The sequence below is a fragment of the Felis catus genome, chromosome B2 (assembly GCF_018350175.1).
Source record: "Felis catus isolate Fca126 chromosome B2, F.catus_Fca126_mat1.0, whole genome shotgun sequence".
NCBI classification, from domain to species: domain Eukaryota; kingdom Metazoa; phylum Chordata; class Mammalia; order Carnivora; family Felidae; genus Felis; species Felis catus.
This window is the reverse complement of record NC_058372.1, coordinates 143,740,142-143,764,494: the sequence shown is the minus strand read 5'-3', so window position 1 is coordinate 143,764,494 and position 24,353 is coordinate 143,740,142. Positions and strand designations below refer to the sequence as shown.

The 24,353-nt window shown below is 57.4% G+C and overlaps 1 protein-coding gene and 1 long non-coding RNA gene across 6 annotated transcripts in view; one reads left to right on the top strand and one right to left on the bottom strand.

The window, feature by feature from the left end:
* Positions 1-16,848, bottom strand: part of SLC22A1 (solute carrier family 22 member 1) — a 30,061-nt gene extending 13,213 nt beyond the window's left edge. The window contains exons 1-7 of one of the 2 annotated variants that reach the window (XM_003986693.6): positions 16,239-16,842; positions 11,280-11,383; positions 9,329-9,483; positions 6,822-6,990; positions 5,450-5,564; positions 5,111-5,217; positions 1,675-1,889 (exon numbers count right to left, since the gene is read on the bottom strand). In XM_003986693.6, the coding sequence (XP_003986742.1) occupies positions 1,675-1,889; positions 5,111-5,217; positions 5,450-5,564; positions 6,822-6,990; positions 9,329-9,483; positions 11,280-11,383; positions 16,239-16,649 (1,276 nt within the window). In that variant the 5' untranslated portion in view covers positions 16,650-16,842. Of the gene's footprint in view, positions 1-1,674; positions 1,890-5,110; positions 5,218-5,449; positions 5,565-6,821; positions 6,991-9,328; positions 9,484-11,279; positions 11,384-16,238 lie in introns of both variants that reach the window. The other variant, XM_006932128.5, reaches the window with a different exon arrangement.
* On the top strand, positions 264-4,722 carry LOC123385601. 4 transcript variants are annotated; one of them, XR_006598468.1, is made up of 6 exons: positions 266-415; positions 560-1,822; positions 2,343-2,528; positions 2,622-2,961; positions 3,083-3,188; positions 3,356-4,722. It is a non-coding gene; the product is annotated as an uncharacterized LOC123385601 (long non-coding RNA). The 4 variants fall into 4 exon arrangements; XR_006598466.1 differs by having other exon boundaries at positions 264-415; positions 560-1,330; positions 1,597-1,822; positions 2,622-4,722; XR_006598467.1 differs by having other exon boundaries at positions 265-415; positions 2,622-3,188.
* Positions 16,849-24,353: the final 7,505 nt, after the last annotated feature.

Below are 24,353 nucleotides of genomic sequence, written 5' to 3'. Positions count from 1 at the left end.
CACCACACCAAGGACTAAGCCCGCCACGCTTCGCCTTCTCTTTTTCCCTCTAGCATGCAAATTCCGCAAAGCAAGAACTTTCTCTGCTTTGCTCGCTGCTGAGATCCCAGGGCCTAGATGCACACTGGCCACAGAGAAGGTACTCGAAATACTTCCTGGATGAGGGAGTGTTTACCATCTAATGTGACAAGGACTAAATCGAGGCCAAGTGGAGAGGGTGGGGCTTTGAGGGGGGCCTGGGAGGATGGGACCAGAGAACATGATGCCTGGGCTCTGCCTGCCTGATAATTGAACAGTCTCAGACCTCAAGCTCCCTCTCTGTACCCAGTGCTGTTACTTAAACAACAACAACAACAACAACAAAACTTCTCATTTATCTTTCCAGGATCCTAGAAACAAGAAAATGCAGAAGAAGGTGGGTAAAATCTATTTCAGATGGCCTCTGCCCCTTTCCCTGTCTTCTTTGTCCTCTCGCCACGCAAGGAGGGGGGAGAAAACTGAGCTGCCTTTTTCCACCTCTTTTTATTTATTTTTTGTATTTATTATTTTTTATTTTCAGCCTGATCTATATCCAGCCTGTTCCTTGAGAAGACAGAGTTCAGGAAATGCTTCCCACAACACCCTCCATAAAAGCTGACCAAAACAACTCATTTAACCAACAAGGCCAGAGCGCAAGCAATGAAACCAGAGAGAACAGCAAGTCTGGTTTAACAATCTTCCCAAAGGAACAAAGAGGAAAGGCAATTTGTGCATTGGGAATTAAAACTGACGAAAATGATTCTGTTTTGGATTATCCTGGATTGTAAGAATCAAGGACGAAAGCCCCCACCCACCGAAATGGCTGGTGTGAAAAAGACTAGCCACACCCTGTGTTGGTGATGATATGTCACAATTAGACACGCGGGCCTCATCAGGGGGAGTGTAAACCGGTCCAACCATTTTGGAAACCTGTTTGCATCTACTTAGAGGTACGTATATGCCGCCCCGACCCAGAAAACGCACTCACAGATCTGTACCCAAGGGAAATCGGTGCCCGCACCACGCCAAGACAATGTGCTAGAATGTTCACTGCAGCTTAGATCCCAAGAGGCAGATGCTGGAAACCACACAGGGGTCGGTCAGCAGTGGGACAGGTAAGTGGCATGGGATTCATACGGCGGAATGCTGCACAACGATGAAAAAGCACATAAACTACGCTCCGGTGTGACGGCATGGAAAATCTCACAGATGGAATGAGTGAACGAAGCAAGACAAACACACAGGGCACATCTCGTATGGTTCCTTTCGTGTGAAGTTCAAGAACCGTTGGAATTAATACTCAGGGACAGAGGTCAGAGCAGCGGTGATCTGAACAGGGGGGGTTGAATATGGATTGTCGGGGACCATGGGGGAACCTCCTAAGGTGCTGGAAATGTGCCATGTAATCTGGGTCATGTACCCAGATATATACCTATGGACAAACTCATCAGCCTTTACACTTATAATTTGCTCATTGAGTGTATGTTATACCTCAATTTAAAAAACAAAAACAAAAAACGAAAAAAAAACCCTTGTAGAGGAAGGTGACACCCATCTTTGTCTTTGTTCTTATCCCAGGGGCTCATTGAGCAGCGAAAACACTGTTCCCACAGTTGGATAATTCAGTTCCTTAGAAGATGATGATGGACAGCTCACCGTGTGAGATAAAAACCATGGCCAAGCAGGCTGCCCCCGCCACCAGGTTTGACAGGGCCAACGGGCGGATGAGGCCGCAGCGGTCAACGGTGACGAGGATGATGAAGGCCGCCGGGAATTCAACCAGAGCCGAGTACAAGAAATCCAGGTAGAGGTTCGCACCCGTGGCGCCCACGTGCATGATGAGGCCCTGGTAGAGCACAGAGCTGGTGAACCTGGGCACGGAGGGGAGGCAGAGTGTAAGGCAGAGTGTCTGTGGGACAGCAGGGAGGGAGGATTCTGGCAGCCAGGACAAAGGTCCCCACGAGCTGGAGAGGAGCATGGGTCCCTTGATTTAGAATGTCCGAGAGCAATCCGAGAAGAGGGGATAATCGTCAGGAAGGACGTCCCAGAGGGGCCCTCGGGGAGCAGCTCCTCTCAGATTTACGTGAGACCATGACTTCCAGGACATAAGCACGTGTCCCAGAGACCCTGACTGTTTCCTGCGACCTAGCGGCCTGGCCCCGCGCGGAGCCCTGCACGGGCCTTACTTCGTCTAATCCTCCGGCAGCTACAAGGAGGCGGGTGGGAGAAGGTGGGTGAGAAGGTTCAGTAATCAGGCCTGCTGTATGAGCCGTGTGACCCGAAGTACCTTAGCTAAGCCCTCTGTGCCTCAATTCCCTCATCAGCAAATGGAATAAGGTCTTCCGGGAACACTCAGGCAAGTCCCATCCCACCCAAACATGGAGACTCGGGCAAAGCGACCTCTCCCTTGTTCCACCCTGACGAGGGGACAGCCGTCCTGACCACGGACGTACAGGCGTAGAGGCCAGCCTTCGTTTAGGGAGACTGGGTGTACTTCCGTGCCACCACAGGTAAGGTTTGCCCTCAGCAGGACGGTGACCAAAGGGGCAGGGATGAGATACGTCTCTCCACAGCCCTCTTTGCACCCCTTCCCTGCCCCACAGGAAGTATACCTGGTGGGCTTCCTGGCCCCGGAAGAGCACTCGGCAAAGATGAGCAGTAATTGGCATCGGCGTCTCCCCAAGGTCAAGTACGCAGAGAGAGCAGAGCAGATACTGGCCAAGTCTCTCCAGCTGCACAGTGGCGTGGTCCCCCTGTCTTCCGCCCTGTAGCCCACCCCACGACCCATCCATGCGTCGTCCAGGGGAGAATAGCAGTGTCACAGAACAAGGCACCTAGACCGATGGGGACCGGCTAAGTGGCTCAGAGAGACTTCGGAGAGTTCCACGTGTCCTTTTAGGTGACATTGTGTGATTTCGGAGGCTGGACACATTTTATGACACGGTGAGAAGAGACCTCGGCTGACGATAAACTGCTCTTATCCCGGCATCTGGATTGCCCGTCAGCTCCAAAGCCGAGATCGCGACTGATGTGTCCCATTAACATACCCCCTCGTTTTCTACAGCTGCACGCAGAGAACCACTGGGACGCTCTTATTTCCAGCCCTGCCTCACTCCCGATTGGAGAAAAGGGTGAAGGCAACGTGAAGGAAGGCGCTCGCCTGTAGCTTGGTGAGTCCAGATAAGCCCAGGGGCCCCCTCCGTGCCAGCTAGCCAGTTAAACGGGAACAGTCACATATTACTGACAAAGACGTTGATTTAAGAGAAAGGAATGGAGAGCCTGGACTTTCCGGTCCCCAAACGGTTCACAAATGTGCAGGGCTGCCATCTTTTGGCAGAACCCATGAACTGCGTGTGCGTGTTAGAATGGCACGTCCTGGTACTGAGGGGGTCCCGCGTCTACATCGGACACCGTTCTAAGCTGTTCACACACGTCATCTCGTGAATCTGCCAACGCGCCTGTGAGGTGAGTCCTATCCTGGCCCCACGTGCTGATGAGGAGGCTGAGTCACGGATAGCGAGGCCTTCTGGAGTCACACAGCCGGAGTTTCTGCACTGAAGGAGCAGGTGGAGGGAAGGTGTCCGGGGTCAGTGCCTTGGAGGCCAGGGAAGGGATCTGGTTTTCTCCTCAGTGGACTAGGGAGGCGTGGACAGGGGAGCGACCTGGTCTTTGCCTGCTTTGTGAGCAGCGCCTGGCGGGGGACGGCGGTGGGAGCAGACAGGACAGCTAGGAGGTACCACAGCAGCACAGGCAAGAGATCACGACCGTCGGGAGGGGAACTGAGAGGGCAGGTGATGTGAAATGGCAGATTCTGAACACATTTGCAAAATAGAGCAGAATTTGCTGAGGGCTTGGGTGCAGGGGTGTGAGAGCAGAGGAGCCGAAGCGCCCCCCCCTTAAGAGGAGTGCGCTAGGGGATGGAAACGGGGGCGGCGAGTGGTAAGGGGAAGAAGGAAGGAGGGAGACAGGAGGGCACAGGCAGCAGGGGTGTTTGCAAAGGCTCCCGGGACCCATCGTGGGGCTGGCTGCCGAACTCGGGGACCAACACGGAGGTGTGGCAGGTGACTGATGCAACGGGAATGAGCCTGAATGGTGTCTAATGCATTTAGGAGGGATTCCGTGGAACGGTGGTTGTTCATTCAGCCTTCAGCAAATATTTGTGGGGCTACCATGTGCCAGGCACCACCCTATTACTTTGAACCCTTAGTTCTCGTAAAACCTTATGTGGAAGCGGAAATGAGTTAACCAGCAGCAGGGGAAGCCCACAGTCCAGCTGTTCAGCCCCAGGTGTTAGAGAAGCATGTCAACGACAAAGGCCCGGTAGTGGGGAGCCGACCCGATGTCCTTTGAGGGAAGGGGGTAGAGAACTGCAAGATGGCAACCTGGAGGGGGGTACAGACCCTGGGGGTGGGCAGGGGGTACATGGGTGAGTCCATCGGTGTCCAAGAGTTCCGTAATCAGTGGATCATAAAGACACAGAAACGCTCAGGGCAGGGTCTCTGAAGTCCTAAGGTGTGAGGAAGGGATCGTCCCCTTTGGAAGCACCAGGAGCCACTGAAATCACCTTCCGAAGTGAAATCAAGACTCTTCTGTTCCCAGAAGATGGACACGTGGGGTTTGAGGCAACCGTGGGAACCCTTCATCATGTCTCACTCGTCTTACTGTTAACCTCGCCGACGTAACATGCTCTTCTTACTAAAAGGATGTCTTTCCCCATTAATCAGTCCTCAAGGGAGAAAAAAAAGACGTCTCGCTAAGAGCTCTTTGCTTGAAATTCATCTAAAAATTCCTTTTCATGCTTCTCTTTTTCCACCGGCATTGCTCCACTGTCTTTTTTGTAATGTTTATTCATTTATTTTTTTTTGGGGGGGGGGGGGGGGAGGCGCAGAGAGAGAGGGAGACAGAGAATCCCAAGCAGGCTCCACGCTCGGTGCGATCTCATGACTGACCGTGAGACCACGACCTGAGCTGAGGTCAAGAGCTCAACCCACCGAGCTACCCAGGCGCCCTGCTCTGCTGTCTTTAACTTGTACCCCGGCGTCCGGGCAGGCTCACCGAGTCTGGCAGGGAAGGCACAGGGAGGGCTCCTTACCACAGGTACATCAGAACAAAGGTGTGTTTCCTCAGCTGTGGCGTGCGGAACAGGTCTGCAAAGGAGGGGCTCAGCTTCTCGGTGACGTCCTCTTCGAGCGAGAGCATCTAGGAGGGACACGGAGAGCGTCAGCCACATCCTAACTGCGGGGGGAGCCGAAGAAGCCCTCAGAGCCACCCCGCCCCGCCGTCAGCCACTGCCCTTCCTGGGCTCGGCACTCATCACCCCCATCGCCTCCTGTGCCTTCCGGCTTCTCAAGACAGCCCCAGAAGCACTTTCTAAATCATAAACCCGACCCCCAAATTCAGGGATGTGAGGAAGCCCTTGCTAGCACATCACCTTCAGATCAACATGTGGCAGCTTCCCATTCTTGCGGGCGATGTGGCCCATTATCTTCATCACTTGAGCGTTTCTCTTCTGCGACAGCAGCCAGCGGGGAGACTCGGGCACACACCTGCAGACACAGAGCGTCACTCCGTGGCACCTTCCCCAGAGCGCGTCCCATTTTAAGCCCTGGTCAGAGCGATGTTGCTCTGAGCAACCCACCCGCCTCACGTGGGGACTGTCAGTCCTCAAGCAGCTAGCGGACGAGGATCTGGGCTCACCCTGTGTTGGCTCAGGGGGCGCACGAAGGAGCTCTGCGGGCCCCTCACACTCCCAGTGCCACCTGCTAAGATTTAGGGGCAAAAAGGGAACCACCGCTTTCCTATGTGGCCTGCATTTCATGGAGCAGGGGCCCCATTCTTTGCTGGAAGCTGGGAGCCTTGTTCCTCACCCAGAATGGACGTTCCATGTGCCCCCCCCCCACCCCTTGGGCTACAGCAGGTGTCTCCGTGTAATTCGAGGGCGGTCGAACAAGGCTCAAAATACCTCCCAAACTAAATAAACCATACTCACTTTCCTTTTACACCGGGGAGATAGCAGGCTGTCCATTTCAAACCAGCTAAGGATGTTACAACTCGAAGACTGAGCATCTCTGGCTGAAGGTCTTCTGAACACACTCTGGCGTGGCCCCACCCCGCCTGACCCTCCTTTCCCCCCCCCCCCCCCGGAGAGCCCCTGGTTGCAGCCTGGTGAGGAGAGAGCAGGCTGGTCCTGAGCACAAGTGTGCGGCCCCTAGTCAGCCCTTGTTGAGAGAGGCTGGGTCTACTGCGGTGCCGCCCACAGATGAGGTTTGTCCTCAGCAGAACGGTGACCACAAGGGCAGGGCTGAGGTACTTCTGTCCACAGCCCTCTCTGCACCCCTTCCCTGCCCCACCATCAGAACTCATCTGTCCGGATGCTTCTCCCTGGGGACCCTGCCAAGTGCCGACAGCTAGTGAGATCGACGGCTCATTTGGGCCGGTTTGTTTCACAATGGCCTAACGTGCACATTCCCCATTTGCTCGTTCATTCATTCATTCATTCATTCAACCAACAGCAAATGCCTACCAAGTGGCTAGGTGGGGTTTTGTGGGACTTGAGGCATTGCCTCTCTATCTAAGGGGCTGCGAATTTAAAGAGGCCCCGTTTGAGGCTAGCTCCCCATGGAATGAGGGCCGCTGTCAGAACACGGACCACCCCGAGTGGCACAGAGAGTGGTAGCAGCCCTATGCCCGTGCCCGTGGCCACCGCGGCCATGTGGAGGACGGCCCGTGTGGCAGCCGGGGTCACCGCGCAGGGGTCCGGGGCTGGACAGAGGAGCCGGGGCCGCCTCGGGGGACCCACGTACCAGTAGTAGAACAGGAAGAGGAAGATGGGCAGAGAGATGGCCAGCTGCAGCCACCGCCAGTGAGGGATGGCGTAGGCCACTCCCGAGAGCAGCACGAGCCCCACCGTGAAGGCCGCCTGGTAGAGGATCGCCACGGTTCGCCTGTGGCCCAAGCCCATGAATTCTGTGACTGAGACATGAGAGGAGTCACTATTCTGGCTCCTTCCCTCCCCGGTGAGCCCCTGCGCCCGCCCCCCCCCGTGCCCCCCCCCCCCCGCCTGCCTGACCCCAGGCTCCTTCCCAAGTCCTGCTGATCAAGGCTCCCGGAGACAGCCTCTCTTGAGCTGGTCCTTTTTCAAACTCCCCCATTTGCCATCCGTACCGCCCGTCACGCACTCAGGATCCAGTCTGCCTGACACCTTCCGCCTCTCCTCCCCAGAGCTTGGCCCCACGAGCTCCGGGCTGAGCTATGACATTTCCCTCGGCCCCAGGAGTGCTCACGGACTTAGGGAGGGACCCGGCACCAGTCTGCATGCCTGGGGTCTGTGGCAGCCACGTGGGCAGTGGCGGCCCACGCACCCCTCCTCCTCGAGGGAGAGGGCAGAGGGCACACGCGGCAAATGAGTAAACCGTATGCCACGGGGGAGCGAAACGGTAACTGGTGGGAGGCGATCGGGACAGTCGAGGGTCAGGGGACGCAGCCTGCCAGAGGGCGGTGCCGTGGGGTGGACCTCAAGGGTGAAGTTCCAGGCAGAGGAGCTAAGGACGGGGATCTCCAGGGCAGGGGGCCGGGCGAGGCCATGGGGGGCTCAGAGAAGGCTGGCTTGCATGGCATGAAACGCAGAGCCGGTCCCTTGAGGGGCAAACGCACTCCCACGTCTGCTGCTGAGACTTGAGACCGACGTGGAGGCGAAGGGACAGTGTTGGCCCGGGCCCAGTGGCAGCGGCGGAGGAAGAGACGGTGGGTCCGGGTGTGCTGTGACAGTAACAGCAGGACCCCAAGGAGGCAGACACAGGAGTGGGGAAGCGGAGGCCGTGACCGACCGCAAGAGGGCAGGTCTGAGCGGCTGGACAGACGGCACTTTACAGACTGGGGGCTGGGGTGGGGGTCGGCAGGTGTAACAGATGTGGGGTCGGAGAGGACAACATCCTGGGTCCCGCCCTGTTGAGGGATGGGAGGATCGGGGAGAAGAGGAGGAGCCAACAAAGGAGGCCAATGAGCCATGGGTGGAGGACGGGGTGGCGAAGTGGGGGGGACGGGGGTGGGGAGTGTGACCCATAAGTGAGTGGGGAAAGCCTTCGGAGGAGGCAGGGCCCTCACCCCACCCAGATACCCGCTCGGGCATCTGTCGTTCTCTCCAGCGTGTGAGCTCCTTGCAGGGAGGAAGGATGCCTCCTCTACCCTAGTGCCCCAGCCCCGCCCTAGTGACCACCCTGCAGCAACAGAACCAGGCAGGGCCGGGCACGGGGCAGGCATCGCTCCGAGCGCCACCTGTGTGGCTCATCCGCTCAGGGCACCGCCACCCTACCCCCCCCCCCCACCCATGAGGGCATCGAGGCCGGAGATTATGGAACTCGCCCAAGATTACACGACCGGTCAGTGTTGGGCAGCCGACGTGTGACCCCAAGTTCACCTTCTTAACCATGTGCCAAATAGCACATATTGAACATACACGTGGCCAATACATATGACCCGAACCGATTAAACAAAACCATCTGCACACAGTTTCTAGGGGGAGAAACATGCTTTCTCTTGGTTAATGAACCACTTCCCAGAATGCCAGAACACAGGATAGCGTCTTCAGAGGCGGAAGGGCATCACTGTTTCTTTTCTGTTCTCTACAAATGAGCACAACTGTGGATTATCCTCACTGCTGTCTGAAGTGCCCACCTATGGGCTGAGGAAAGCACAGATGGCTCTTTTATACTACCTCCTTCCAAGAAAGTAATTTTCATTCTCTCTTCTCACCCTTCCGAGAAAAACTTGAAAGAAAAAAAATGTAGAATTACAGTGGTTTACAGCTCAATTAAAAACAAAATGTTTCTCTCTTCTCTTATCTCCTCTTTGTTTTCTCTCCTAATTTCCAAGTGGTTCAAACCAGTTGGGTTGTATTTCTTTTCAGGAGGTGCTGGTTCTTTCTTATTTAAAATGTTAAAAATACTCTCTTACCTGACCCCCCTTCCTGCCCCTCCCCCTGCTGTAAACACGTCAACTGTGATCTTTTTCCAAATAGATGAGTTGATATGGAAAGATTGATCCATTTAAGTGGTTATTTGTCTCTCAGACAAAGGAAGGGAGGAAGGAAGGAAGGAAGGGAGGAAGGAAGGAAGGAAGGAAGGAAGGAGGCAGGCCATCCCCACGTAATGCCCCTGCCCCAGTCACACAATCACATACAACTGGAGCAACCACAATGTCTCCAAACCCTGCAAACCTGCCTTCTCCCCCCAGACCCACCTCCATGTTTGGCCCCACCCCCTTCCTCTCGCCCACCCGACCTCTGTGGAAAGTCAGCCCCTCGGATACTTACTCAGGATGTAACCGGACGTCCAGCTGCCCTTGCTGACCAGCCCCTGTAGCAGGCGGAACAGCAGCAGGGACGTGTAGTCTGGCGCCACGGCCGTGAGGACGCCCAAGACGGCGCTGGTGAGGGTGGTGGCCAGGAGACATAACTTGCGGCCAAACCTTCAGAGGCAGGGAGACAGGGGCCTGAGGTGAGGCTGTTGAGTATCTGGGCTCAGGTGGGCACCACGGGGCAGCAAGGGTCCCAGGCGGGAGGCACACGTCACTGCTCTCTGGAGGGGCTGTCCCCCTCGGGGCCCGACCTTGTCATCCTCAGGGAACAGCGGCCCCTCCGAGGTTCGTTGAGTCACACTGTAGCGAGGAATCCAGAATCCTGACGCCCTCAGCCATCTGGCATCTCAGCCTAAAGGGGGGCTCCCCCAGCGGCTCTGCGGGTCCCACACGGGCCCCCTCTCATTGCCTTGGCGTCTGGCAGACTGTGTTACACAGGGTTGGGTGGGGCGCACCCCCACGCAAGTCTTATCAGCTGTGTCAACATTTCGGGAAAACATTCAGTTCTCGTGGTGTGACTATTGAGGATTATTTCCCTTTCCTTTTTTCACGAACGAAACGGGCAAATTATTTGCTAACGCTTCATCCCGGTAGGGGGCTTTACTGACTCGTCTCTCAGACCTTGTCCCACATGCAAGGAAGTAAGGGACCAACCTCGGTGCGGTCACAGCCACCTGGTCCCCACCCCCAGAGGGCCCCACCCTGCCCCCTGCGTCCTAGACACCCCCACGGCCCTTCATCCTGCTTCTCCTTGCCTCCTGGCCTCAAATTCCTGCCCCCAAACTCCTGCCCCCGCCCAGCGCACCTCCACACCAGCCCATAAATGCCCTTGTCCTTTACTGAGATAGAAACTTCCCGTCCAATACTCACCCCTTCTCACCTCAGAATAACCAGACTTAATGGCATCCGTGTCCACCTCTCCATCTTTTCTCCTGTGCCTCTGACCGAAGGCTGCGTCCCTGTCACTGGAGCCCAGCCCCCCCCACTACCCCTCCGGTCCCCCCACCCCCCACCCCTGCACTCTCTGATGCGGTCGTCCCCATCCTGGACCCCTCATTTTCCCCCTGTCCTTCGCAGCCCACTGGCCTCAAAGAGCTGCCCCCACACGCAGACTCCGCTTTCTCCTCTCTCGCTCTTCTTTAGCCTTCCCGACACCGTCCCTGTCGCTGGCACTCGTGGGGCCACGTGCACAGGTGTTGAGTGCTCTTCCTCGTTGAGCAAGCCTTGCCTTGTGTTCTCCGGCTTTGCACCAGCCCCGCCGCCTGTCATTTCTTCCAAATCTCCTTTGCCACCACTCCTTCCCTATCAACCTGTTCACCTCTCTACACACTCTGCTAGCTGATCTCAAACACAGTTTACGGCGTTAAATACCAGTTCCTGCTGACAAAGCCCAAAGATTTATCTCGAGCGCGAAACTCTCTTCTGAGCGCAACTCGTGTATCCACTTGCCTCCTTGACATCTCTTCGGTGCCTCCCGGGCCACTGTTAGCACAGCTGTGATGTTAGCGCTGCGGGGACACAACTCGGGACGGCTTCCCACCCCCTCCCCCCACAGAGAGTTACAGTGAAGTCAGCCTCTACCCGACGCAGGCCCGCCTCAAAAAACAGCCCCGCCCTCACCTCATCCACCTGCCTGACACCTAAACCTTGGCTTCGTCCCCACCTTCTCTCGGGCCACCACCCCAACTACACAATCTGCATGGAGCGTCGACCCCTGAAATCCATCCTAAACCCCAACCTTACTCCAGCCTGCTGCCCCACCTCGTCCAAAGCACTAGCTACCACGTCTTTTCCCCGTCAAGTTCCGTGGTAGATTTCAACTGGCCAGATTCTCCCATCACTGACCCCTCTGATCCACCCTTCACACGGCCTTGCCGCTCCGTACAGGTGGATCGGCCTTCACGTACCTGTCTGCAATGTAGCCGACACCCAGAGAGCCCAGGAAGAAGCCCACGTTCACGCAGGACTGAAAGAGGTCCACCTTCCAAGAGTCATCACACACCAGGTTGAACTGCAGCAGGTCCACACCGCAGTCGGAGGGGCCGAAAACACAAGACCGCTTGTGAGTCGAACTACACCTTCCGCCTTCCCTCCGGACAAAGTAAACGTTTAACACAACGTGTGACATCCAAAGGCGTCTCATGTCATCTTCTCTTACTGCGTGTTCGTAAGACAAATTCAAGGTTTCTGGCAAATCTCGGTTAATATCATTACGGACCTCATATCTTTGCTTTACCTTCACTATATATTAGTTAAAGAAGCTACCGTCCAGTGCTTTGACACTGATAGTCGATTATCAAAAGACAACATGGCCAACAGGTAAGTTTTCTAGAAAGAAGTACAGCAAAGTAATTTCCTCAAGACGGAAGTGTAGCAAAATAAACAGAACATGTTTTCCAAAATTGGTCAAAAGCCCTCAATTAAGTGCCTGTTAATTATACATTTCGTTATGTCAAGTCCACCAATAATTCTATAGATTCCGTTGTGACTGATGTTGCCGTGTGAACAGCAAGGGCTGAGCGAGGACACGATCGCAGGAAGGCGAGCTTAGTGGGAGCAGCCTGGGTATTAGTGTCCTGGGGGGGGTGGGGGGTGGGCAGGGGAGCTGGAAACTCGGAGGGACCGGAGGGACCGACATGCCAAGAACCAGAGAGGGCAGGGACTGAGCAGGAGGGAGGCAGAGGCAAAGGCGGGACAGAACTGTCTGATGAAGGGCCTTATTGTGTTATAGGGGACGTCCCACCGTAGAGAGCACACGCCTGGGCACTGGACGGGCGTGATGAGGAGACATCGCCACTCCCTCTCTGGGGCTCAGAGAAGGTAGATGTAAGTACGGGGCTCCGCAGCCGGGCCCTGGCGCCCTCCCCGGTCCTGGTGCAGCCCTAACTAGGTGGCATCTAGGGGCACATCCCTCCTTTCTCCCAATCTCTGTGCCGCTCTAGCTACTTTGGATTCACGGCCCCACCCTACCAGACAACATTGTGGGATGTGACAGCAGGAAAGGCACTTAGCCACTTTGGGCCTCAGTTTCCCAGTCTGAAACAGATGCGTTGAGCTGATCCTGTCCCACTCACAGAGCTGCGCAAGCGCTGAGGGGGAAACGTGAAAATGGTTTTGGTAAATAACAAACCCTTTAACTCTTAGAAGGTTTTCTTCCATGTTTTTCATTTTGAGATTGAGAGAGACAGTGTGCAAGCCGGGAGAGGGGCAGAGAGAGAGGGAGAGAAAGAATCCCAAGCAGGCTCCGTGCCAACAGCACAGAGCCCGATGTGGGGCTTGAACTCACAAACCGTGAGATCACGGCCTGAGCCGAAACCGAGAGTCGGACGCTTAACCGACTGAGCCACCCGGCGTCCCACATACCACCTGACTTTCAGAAACTCATAATGAGCCTGTCCTGTCACCTGCTATTTATGCCCAGACCCGTCGGTCCGCTCCCGTGGTGGCTCAGCCCTGGGAGGACAAGATACCTCCCGGCACCTCTGAAGTTGCCCGTCCCGACCGGGATGTTCGTCCCCCTCAGCTGCACACCCTCCTCACCCAGCTCACCCTGCGGTTCTTTGGTTTTCCCTGGCTGCCCCGGGCCCCGCCGTCAGAAGGCAGAGGGACGGACGGCTCTGGAGTGTTATCTGGCTGCCCCAGGCTCTGTATCTCCAATTGTCCAACTGTCTTTTTGTAGCCTCCCCCCATGCTGTCCAAGACCACATTCGGTGTCTACGAGACCGCACCGAAGCCCCAGGGCCCTGTTTTTTGTCTTTTGCTCTAATCTTCGCCAGTTTGTCTTTTGTTCTAATGAGCGAGTCTGTAACATGTCCCTGCCATGCTTCCTGAAATGCCCTGGATGACATCTTGCCCTTGGACTGTGCACAAGCTGGGGGCTCTCAGGGCCAGTGGGAGGGACCCCCGCTTTACCTGCTACCACTGCCTCCTGCTGAGATCTCTGCCCTGCCACCGCCCCTCCCACTATGCTAGAGTCACCTGCCATGCCCCGTGCCCCCCGAACTCACACCCAACCACTGCCCTCTAGTACGTGTGTGCACACCAGGAGGGCAGGCCCAGCCCTCGGAAAAGCCCGGGGCTGTGTTGAGCCCCAGGGGGGCGCCGGATGCGCCTCTGAGTCCAGTCACGGCTCCTGCTGGGCCTGGTGTGTTGGGCGGCCTAGAAAGCAGTGGACAGTGCTGTCCAAGCTCGTCTGATCACAGGAGTCCCCCAGGGTCCTTGTCCGAGTACAGATTGCTGTGGGTCCTGTCTCGGCAGATCACAGACCAGAAGCCAGGAGATCTCGGGGACCAGGCGAGTTTGGAAACTATGATGTAACTTTAGGTCCCATGACATCGGGCTGAGGCCTTTCTCTCGCTCCTGCCCATACGCAGGGGAGGACAGGGCTTCCCAGCCTGGAGTGGGGCCCCCCAGCCCAGTGTGGGGCTGCAGCCGACAGGGCCAGCGCCCCCCCCCCCCCACACACACACACAGGGGAGGCAAAAAGTCAGGAAACAGCACATTCCTTCCCCAGGCGGAGCCCAGCCGCTGTCTCTGGCTTGGAGGGGAAGTGAGGCTGGGTGTTCAAACAAGCTGGCTCAGCACCTCCCTCGAGCAAGTTCCAATGTCCAAGGCAAGGCTGAGTTAAAGATTATTTTTGCAGAAATAAATCCCCGAGGTGAATCCCCCAAGAACAAGCTTCAGTTTAGGATGAGGAGTGGAGGCAAAGGGCTTTGAAGCAATCATGGGGGGGAGGGTGAGAGGAGAGGGCATCGCTTCCAGGGGCTGGATCCTCCCCAAATGCACTCTGTACCCGACAGCCACCTCCTCCCCACTCTCCCTGAGCACAAGGGTTCCAGGAGCCCCTCAATTCCTGCCAGGGCTTAGATCTAGGGTCCTGCAGAAGCGGACCCCTACTGCCACGCACAGGGAGCCCCCCCCCTCCCCAGCTCTGGAACGTTCTGAGTCCTCCTGCGTTGGAGTCCTCCCTTATCCGCTCCTCCCCTCTGTGTCTGCCACCCCCACCTCCCAAACCGCTCCTTCTCCCGTGGTCCAGGCTCAGATTCAGTAGCCCCCCTCGCCCACCCCCCAAGAACCCTCAGGCGAGCTGGGGTCCCTCCCCCCCAGCCCAGGCCAGGCCTGTGTCTCTTCAGGGCCACTCTAACTTTTGTTCCTGCAACAACCACGTTGGCTGACCCTTCCACCGGGGCTCATTTGTGGGCCACCTGAGCCCTCCTGACCTCTGGGGACGCCTCCAGGCCATTCCCAAGGTCCAGCTAGAACTAAACCGCCTTGCTCCTCTGCCTAAACAAGACCAAATTTCCTCATTTGTTGCCATGTTTAGGAAGAAAACAACAACGACAACACAGGGTGCCTGGTCGAATTCGGATTTCAGATAAACAACACACATATATGTCTATTTTTTAATATGGGCACTGCCCACGCAATATTTGTATTCCCTGCTTCAGTATCAAATATTGCACATGATTATCTTTTAAAAAGCGTTGGTCATTTATCTGAAATTCACATTTAATTCGGTGTCCTGTGTTTTATCTGGCGACCTTTCCTTTCGGGAGGACAGTGTAACGGTTCATTGTCCCCCAGCGTGGCACGAGCTCCCTCTCCCCTGAGCCTGGGCCCGCGCTCCCCCTCCCTGTCCTGTTTCCTCTCCTTGCCGCTCAGGATACACCCGAGGCTCCAATCAAATGCCACCTCCCTCCAGAAGGCACCCGTGATAAGTTCGGTGGCTCGGGGACGCCTCCTTGGAGCCCGCTGCCCCCTGTGTGCCTGCCCACACGTGGGCCCGGGCACAGGCCTTGTTCTCCCCGCCTCCCTCACTGCCCTGGAGATGCCAGGCTCCTGGAGGAAAGCGCCCAGCTTCCTCCCCGTCTCCATCCCAGCACCGCGGCAGTGCTGGAGCAGAGCAAAGGCTCAGCCACGTTTACTGAGTGAACAGATGGGGGAGTAAATAGATGGAGGACCGGCTGCTTCTGCCCGTTTACTAGTGGAGTGGCCCTCAGTCACGGAGAACAAATACTTCTCTGTCTTGGTATGCTTCTAGACTCCCAGCCAGAGCGCTGGGCAGTTCGGTGTCCCTGGGAGCGGAGGTGCCTCGCTGGTCGTCTGTCATTGAAGGGTGCCTTGGAACCCTTGGAAACCCATCGCTTTCAAAAGGATGCATGAAGGGGAAAAACCTGGTAGCTTTTTACTAAGATATCCTCAAGGCACAACACAGAAAGAACCCCCCGAACTAGGCGAGCAGGGCGCTTTGACACCACCACCGCATCCTGTGAGGCCACCTCGTGCAGCTCAGCTCAGGTCTGTCAGCGGTTACGCCAGCCTCAGCTGAACTTCCGGCCCCTGTGGGTCACGGCCGTCCCCGGTTTACTGATGAGGAAGCTGAGGCTCAGAGATGCCGAGTAACCCACGCAGTGACGCCCAGCGCATCTGGAACATGGCCGGGATTGCAACAGTCTGACTCCAAAGCCAGGGAGGCCTCCCCAGCTCCCCAGCCACGTTCAGCCCCCACAGGCGCGTGCCTCCTGAGTGGAGGAAGGGGGAGCCCACTAATTCTAACGGTAGGGAAGCCGCACCCCAAGAGAATTTGGCAGGCTCTTGGAGGAAGAGGCCGGTGGGGCGGAAAGAAGAGAAACCCGTCTCTCCCCGTAGACCCGTGTTCAAACGATCTGGCTCAGCCCGGCTTGCTCTGACCTTCAGCCTCCTTCACCATCACCCGGGGTCTGCGGAGGGCTACGCAAGGGAAGCGTGCAAAGTGCCCAGGATGGAACTGGACACGTTCTAAGTGCTCAGTGAATCGAACTCTCCTCCCTGCTGCCCCCGTGTCCCTAAAACCCAGCTGCCCCCCAAAACACAGGGCCAGCTCTCACCTCGGTCACGATGGACGAGCCGGGCGTTTCGTACACCCAGCCGTGCCGACAGGGGCCCAGCGGCAGGTGGCTCCTGTTGGCCGCCAGGCCGGCCAGGGGGTCCGCGCAGCTGAGGGCGCTCTGGTTCCAGTCCACCTCGTAGCGGCGGCACTGGTGAGGGGACGCCTCGCCCGCGGCCCCTGGGCCCGGCGCTGTGTAGTTCAGCTCCTCTGCCAGGCTCCAGCCGCATCTCCGGCTCAGCTCGGCCACCCCGGGGCTCAGGCAGCGGTGATCCGGGGTGAAGGCCAGGAAGACGATGCCCACGTAGACGGGGGCAAAGGCAGCTGACAGCAGGCATAGGGTCAGGAAGACTTGCTTCTGGAACCAGCCGAACTCCCCAACCTGCTCCAGAATGTCATCCACAGTGGGCATGACTGGACCGGCAACCTCATCACTTTGGCCAAACTGCCTCGGCCGAGGTGGCCAAGGTCAATGTTTCGTGTGGGCTTCTCTGCAATGGGCTGGTTTGAAATCAAGTTGCTGTCCAAGCATGCTCTACCTGGAAGCCAACCAACTGGAAATAATCTTTCACCCCGTGGTGCGGGTGTCCAGCAAGGGTGAAAGGCAGGAGGGTGAGTGTCCAAATGGCTTGGCCAGGAAGCAAGGCCACGAGGCTGGGGTTCTAATTCTCTTGGCATTAGAGGGAAAAACTAGAGCCTGCCAGGTAACCCCCCTCCCCACCCCGGAGTGGTCTCTTTAGGGCTCTTCCAGAGAGATTACTTTAAAACTTCTTTTTATAATTCAGATAAATCAAAGGTATCACAGCTTCAGGTGCTGTGTGATCCAGCACTCACACTCCTTTCACCTAGCTGGCCTGGCCCCAAGCGTGGCTCGGCTGAGCACTGTGTCCTATTTGTCCCCAAGGGCCCTGCAGGCCGGCATCTCGTGGAAAAGGGAGCCGTGAACAAGCTTCAGACTCAGCAATGACAAAAGCATCAGCCTTCAATTCGGGGCTCTGAATTGTTACCAGGTCGTGACAGCCTTCAAGGTCAACGCTACGACTCTCCTCACGGCACAGCTAGGAAAACAGAGGTTTGGGGAGCCAACGGCAACCTCCCGAGTTCCCACTGTCCTTGAACTTGAGTCTTGTTCCGCTCCAGAGCAACATCCCAAATTTATTAGCCTGCCCTTAGTTCACCAACTCCTGTCAGTTTGCTTTTTGCATTCAAGAAATATTCACCAAGCCCTTATACGTCTCAGTCGGTGCCAGGCTCTGGGACACAGAGATGGGGCAGCTTCTAACTCCAAACAGCATATCGTTCGGGGGGATAGACTCACAAAGGGTCAGCTCAAGCAGAGGGCACTAGGGGAGCCCCCAAAACTGGCTTCTCAGCCAGCCGTGAACCTTACGGCCAGTAGGTTGATACGATGGGGGGGGGGGGGGAGCAGGAAGTGATGAAAGGCAGAAAGGCAGAAAGGGTGTGGCAGGCAGGGATGGGAAGGTGACCCCCGAAGACCCTGCCTCCTGGCACGCGCACCCTGGAGTAGGCACGGGACCTGAGACTGGCCTGTCCCCACGGAACACAGCAAATGTGGCGATGCCACTCCCAGGACTCCATCGAGCGCAGTTTCACAGCTGCCTGGCCCGGCGTCCCTCATCCCACTGCTGGCTTTGATGAAGCAGGTGGCCCTGCGGGGGAGTCCACAAGGCAAGGAGAGGAGACGCCACCGGCTGACGGGGACCCTCAGGCCCGCAGCTGCAGGAACCTCGTGGGCTGAGGCCCATCTTGCCCCAGACCCGCAGAGGGTCCCCCCAGAAGCCAGGAGACGAGTGTGTGGCCTTATCCAGCTAGGGTTGTGGTTGTGTGGCTCCACAGGAACAGACAAGGAGAAATGGCTCCTGGGAGACAAGGAGGGAATGTTCCTGGGAGCAGCAGGGCCGCGAAAGGCCTGCGAGCCCACGTGCAGTGCTGCTCACGCGGCCTGGGGCTGGCTAACCGCGCTCCACACTCGCCCCTCTGGGGCCCTGTGTGCCAGGCTGACCTCTGAGGCCAGGCTCAAGCAGCAGCTCCCTCAGCCCGTCCACCTGGCCTGCGTGCCAGCCCCAGGGCTGCTCTGGGGGCAGGGGCGGGGAGGGGGGCAGCCTGTGGTGGCCGGGCCCCCCCAGGCCCTCATCCTGGCCCCCTCGCCCTCCTCGGGGGAACAGGCCAACCAGACCTTTAAAAGCCTGGGGCACACGGACCGACCAGGGTGGTGGGAGAGCCAAGCTCCCCAAACCCACTTCCCCATCTCCCCGCCCCAACACTGGCAGTTTCCCAGCACCCCATGGGACTCCACCCGGCACTATCACCTGCCCAGGGCGGGCTCCCAGCTGCTCGGTTGTAAAACAACCTGACATGCAGGGAACGGGGTCAAGGGGGCTGTCTGGGCGCAGGGCGGGACCCCAGGAGTCCTGGCCAGAACTGCTGACCGAGGACAGCGAAATGCTACCAGACAGGAAACGCCTCCCCCACCCCCCCATGTCAGCCTTGGGAGGGCACAGACATCCAGGGCGGGTCCCTGCATTTGCACACGGGAGAGGCCCTTTTGTTTCTGGGACTCCTCTCTCTGCTCCACAGGCACTGGGCGCTGGCTGGTTTGGTAAAATACAGTCCCCCTCCCGGGGGTTGTAGCTCTTGAACCCCCGGCCCCCCGCCCCGCCTCGGGCTGCTGCCAGAGGGCTGAGTGCTCACTGGAAGGGCAGGAAGGAAGAAGGCCAGAGGCAAACGTCCCCCAAAGGCAGGACAGTCACACACTCCAAGCTGAAAGCAGTCCTTTCTGGCGGCGTGAGATCGTAGGACATGTGTCTGGGGCTCTGCCCCCGGTTCCTGGCACGGAGCTCCTGAAACCCTTGTAATTTCCTGGGTGGTAGGAGTAGCCTTTGTTCTGATGAGGGGACTCTGGAGGGCTCCCGGTCACGGGAAAGGCCAAGCCATGATCAGAAGCTTGGCACTTTCGGCCCAACCCGCATTCTCTCGAGAAGGGAGAAGGACTGAAAATGGAGTTCATGATCCATCGAGCCCACACGAGGAAGCCCCTGTGAGGATCCCAAAAGAATGGGGTTTGGAGAGCTTCCTGGCTGGTGAACACTCCCACCTCAGGGGGGATCACACACCCCAGCTCCAGGGCGACAGAAGCTCCCTATGCCTGGGACCCTCCCAGACCTCGCCCCATGTACGTCTTCATCTGGCTGCTCGTCTGTGTCCTTTAGTAAACTGGTAAAAATAGGAGTGTTTCCCGGAGTGCTGTGAGCTGCTCGAGCAAATCAATTGGATCCAAAGGGGAAGAGGTCATGGAAGTCCCCCGACTTTGTAGCCAAGTTGGACAGAACTATGGGTAACCTGGGGACCTACTACTTGCCGTTGGCATCTGAAGTGGGGGGCAGTCTTACGGGACTGAGCCCCTGGCTGGGGTTGGGGGGGTGGGGGTTCTGATGCTACCTACAGGTGGACCACGTCAGAATTGAGTTCAATTACAGGACTCCCCGACTGGTGCTCCAACGAATTGCTTGGCGTGGGGCAAAGCCCCCACATCTGGTGACCAGAAGTGAAATGTTCTGGGTGAGCAGCAAGGGAGATACACAGAAGGGAGAGCTGGGTTTTCCCCACCACACGGGAGGAAGACAAGTGGCTTTTTCTAACACAAGCGTGCTGGCCCCAAACGTCCTGGGTGCCCTCCACCTCTACCTGGGAAGCAGCCAGGGAGCAAAGGTCCTGCTTTCGACACATCCTGGGGAGAAAGCAAGGCCCCTCTCTGCCCCCGATTCCCCCAGGGCGGTGCAGGGGCTGGGGGTGGGAAGGCAGCCAGCCAGGCCTCACGCCCCCTGCTCTTTTGTTGCTGGAGAAAGCAATCTCCCTGGCTCTGGGCAAAGGCTCCCCTCCCCACTCCCCGGCGGGCTGGCGCTCACTCTCTCTTTTGCTCAGACAGGCCACTCTGTTCCCATCGCCCAATCCCTGCTTCAGGTGCAAGGACTGGACACCTCGGGTCATCAGAATTGCAAAGGGGAGAAGCGACAGAGTATTGTGGCCAACTGCTCCCCCGCCCATCCCCGCCACCATGGGCGCCCCTCCTCCAGCCGCACTCAGGCCTCCTCACCAGCCCTGGGGTTGCTGTCGCCCTCTGTGTGCCGTCAGGAGACCACCGTGGTGGAGGCAGACCTCTCCTCACAGACCTCAACCCCCAGCACCGCCTCCAAAACGGCACCTTCTTTTAAGGTCCTTAAGGAGCGGTTTTAAATTGCGCTGAGGAGCGTGGAAACTACCAGAAATGAGGACCCAGCGTGGGAGCCACAGCAAGGCTCCACTCGGTCATCAAAGGTGCTGCCTTCCTTGAGGACCCAGGCTGTTCTCCACACCACGGTCCCCTCCCCGATGTCGGGGCCTCTCTGATGACTCCGTTTGCCCTACACCAAAGCCCCTGACAAGGAAGGCCGCTGGGCAGGCCTCTTCCCCCAGAGCCCGGCCAGAGGACAAGACAGGGGCCTTCTGTCTCCAACCCCCCCGGCACTGGGACCAACCGGACCCAGTGACCTTGTCTGCCCAGCTTGCCCAGGACAATCTTCTTGTCCCCATCCGTTCCAGAAGACACATGACATGGAAGCTATGCATTAAATTCCTCCCTACCCTCCCGGCCTCCAGAGCTCAGAAGGCCGAGCGCGCACAGACGTCACCACCGGGGCTAGAGGTCCCCGGGAGCAGGGGCTGGTCAGGCACACGGGACAGTGGCCAGGAGCCAAGGGCATCACCTGGCCCCTATTCTCAGTTCTGGATGCCAGAGCCAAGTCTCAGGCAGCCTGCTTCCACGTCCTCGAGGTATCATTGTCAAAGCCGGCTCAGCTCTCAATGACCCACCCACCCCGTCCCCACAAAGGAACCCACAAAACCACCTGTGGTTCATTCAGAACCATCGGCCACTCAGTCATCCCTCGATGGGCATGGAGGCAACGACAGGTCACAGTGGGGCAGCCTAGACGAGGCTCCTCAGCCTCCGCACACAGCCATGGGTCACTCTCGCTGTGCCTGATGACCGCCTGGCCCCTCTAGGAGAGCGACTGGGCCTCTGCTCCCCGGACTCGTGTCTCAGGGCTGCCGGAACAAAGTAGCACGGACGGTCTGGGAGGCTGAAGTCGCAGACATTTATTGTCTCGTGGTTCTGGAAGCTGGAACTCCAAAACCAAGGGGTGGGCAGGGAGGGAAGGCCTCTCTCCTCAGCTTGCAGACGTCCGTCTCCTCCCTGTGTCTTCACATCATGAATTTCCCCTGTTCATAAGGACACCAGTCACAGTGGACTAGGGCCCACCCCCCGACCTCGCTTGAACTTGATCACGTCTATAAAGATCCAGTCTCTGAATAAGGTCACATTCTGGAGTGCTAGGGGTGAGCGCTCCAACACAGGGGTTTTGGGGGACACAATTCGACCCCTGATCATCTCAACACGCCAGCGCTCACGCGTGGAGAGTAACAGGCAACGGGTCAGAAGCGCCACGCCAATGGCCGCAGAACCTGGTCACTGTCAGCTTCCTGGGGAATTGGACCCGATGTGGGGAGCAGTGTTGGGGGGCGCAAATGGCTGGGGCGGGGCCATGGGGAGGGCGCGGGGGGCTTCCCTGGGGAGGGCAGGTTCTGAAGTAGTGTGCACCCGTCTCTTGGGCCTTCACCATTCTTGTACAGAGAACACCACACCCGTTCCGTGCGACCCTCAGGACAACCGTGCGCCACGGTGACAGCATTTCCCAGGGGACGGGCCACCAGCCACCAGGCTCCCCAAGGGGACGCAGGCCAACATGTGGAAAGCACTTCATACTGTACCTTCTCGGGAGACCCACCAGCCACATTTTTTTATTGTGATCTGAGCCGGATCTCAGAGGTGTCTCACGGCAAGGAAGCCTGTCTTCTCGGCATCCTCCTGACCTACTTGGGCACAGACCCTTTCCAGTTTCCGTAGCACATCGACCAAATCAGACGGGACAAGTGTTCCACGGGGCATCCTTTGGGAAACGCCACTCTACGGCAAGACTTTCTAGTTTAAGTATGATTCTGTTCAACCTGAGGTCCATCCCCCACGCTTTCCCGAAAAGGAGTCCTAAAACCACGACACGGGGCAGAACAGAACAGGGATCCTCCAGTGGGGGGGGTGGCCGAGGGGCCTCAGGGTGCCAGACCCCGAGGCGAGGAGGGCAACCTCACGTGTCAAGGCCACGAAACCGCAAAGATTGAGGAACTTTCTGGGCTGAAGTGAAACTGAAAGACAGTGAGGTACAACACAGGATTCAGAATGGGGTCCCTTTCCTAAAAAGGGCATTGCCGTGACCAGCGGGGACACCCGAGCAGGATCTGAGGCTTAGCTGGTAGGAATGGGCCCACCACCGTGTTCTCGGTGGATGCATCGTGCTCCCGCGGGATGACAACCTGAAGTGTCCAGAGAAGGTGAGGCGTCAGGGAGGCAGCTCACTCTCAAGCGGTTCAAGAAAGTTCCTCGTCCTGTTGGTTCAAAATCTCCGTATGTTCTGATTATCTCAAAATTAAAAAAAAAAGAAACAGAAGCCTGAAGCCGAAGGTCACAAGGTTGGTGTGGGACCTGGCCCTCTGCTCCCTCCAGGGTGCCTTCTGGGGCGCTGCACCGCGTCGTGTGAGTCTCCAGCTCCCCACTCTGTCTTCCAGGACAGTGCCGAGAGCGGCCGTCAGGTCTCCCCAACTTGGCCGCGAGCCCATCCGTGAGCTCCGTGGTCTCGCCCCGTCCAGGGGGAATGACGGACGGGCCATTTGTGCAATCTCGTTTTCCTCTGACGCTGTATCAAAATAACATTAGAGGTAATCTTTTACCGAATTTGATTTGCAACCTGGTCAAAACACAAAGCGGAACAAGAGGTGAAGGAATGGGAGTGGCCGTTCACAAGCCTAACTTTGGTCCGTCCCCCTCTCTTTAAGAACACAGGGTGTTTCCCCCAGGACCCCCTCCTTCCGGGCTGGCAGCCTGAGGCCTTCCAGGGTCTGCACACCCGCCTCCTGAGCCTCAGCGCGTCTTCTTCCTTTCTCCCACCGACGCGGGCCCTTCCACAGCACGCGGCTCCTTACTGTGTCGCCTACTTGACACCTTGAGTCACAGGCCTGCTTCAGCCTTGCTTCTGCCATCCGCCCGATCGCCGTCCCTTGGCCTGCGTGACCCGGACACGGCGGCCAGCCCGGCACCCACAGTGGCCCCCCCGATGCTTCCTGTGGGGAGGGGATCATGCGCTCAGCCCGCTCTCCCGGGCCATACGGCAAGGCTAGCCCGAGGGCAAGGCTCACCCCAACTCAGTGGCGCGCACTTGGAGAAATAAGGTGTGTGAAGGCACCTGAGTCGTGGGGGAAGGGGATTTATTCAAATCGAACCTCATCCATAACACGCGCCCCCGACACGCTCCCTCCCCCCTTGTGACTGTAGGACCTGCACGACCATCGGTTCTGTGACTCCCACAAAGGATCAGGTTCCCCAAAGTACGGTTTTGTTATTTTCTTATTCTGTTTCACTTTATTTTATTTCAGTATTTTCACCAACAGCAAAAACAGTCTTACCTTTAGGTGGAATTTTGCATTTATATTAAAAATCCTGTGAGCCGGGGACCTGGGCGGCTCAGTCAATTAAGTGTCCGACTTCAGCTCAGGTCATGATCTCTCGGTTCGTGGGTTCGAGCCCCACATCAGGCTCTGCGCTGACAGCTCGGAGCCTGGAGCCTGCTTCAGATTCCAGGTCTCCCTCTCTCTCTACCCCTCCCCTGCTCGTGCTCTATCTCTCAAAAATAAATGTTAAAAAAAACAATTCTTATGTGCCAATTAGGAATTTGAAACATTTTTTTTAAGTTTACTTATTTTGAGAGAGAGACAGACAGACAGACAGACAGAGGGAGAATCCCAAGCAGACCCCGAGCTGTCGGCACTGAGCCCGACACGGGGCTTGAACTCAGAACTGTGAGATCTCGACCTGAGCCGAAATTTAGAGTCTGACACTCAACTGAACGAGTCACCCAGGTGCCCCCCTGCCCGCCCCCCACCAGAGTACTGTTTTAAACGCCCAGGTGGAGTCAGCCTTCCTGCAGGGTCATCGCGTGTGCTGTGTGAT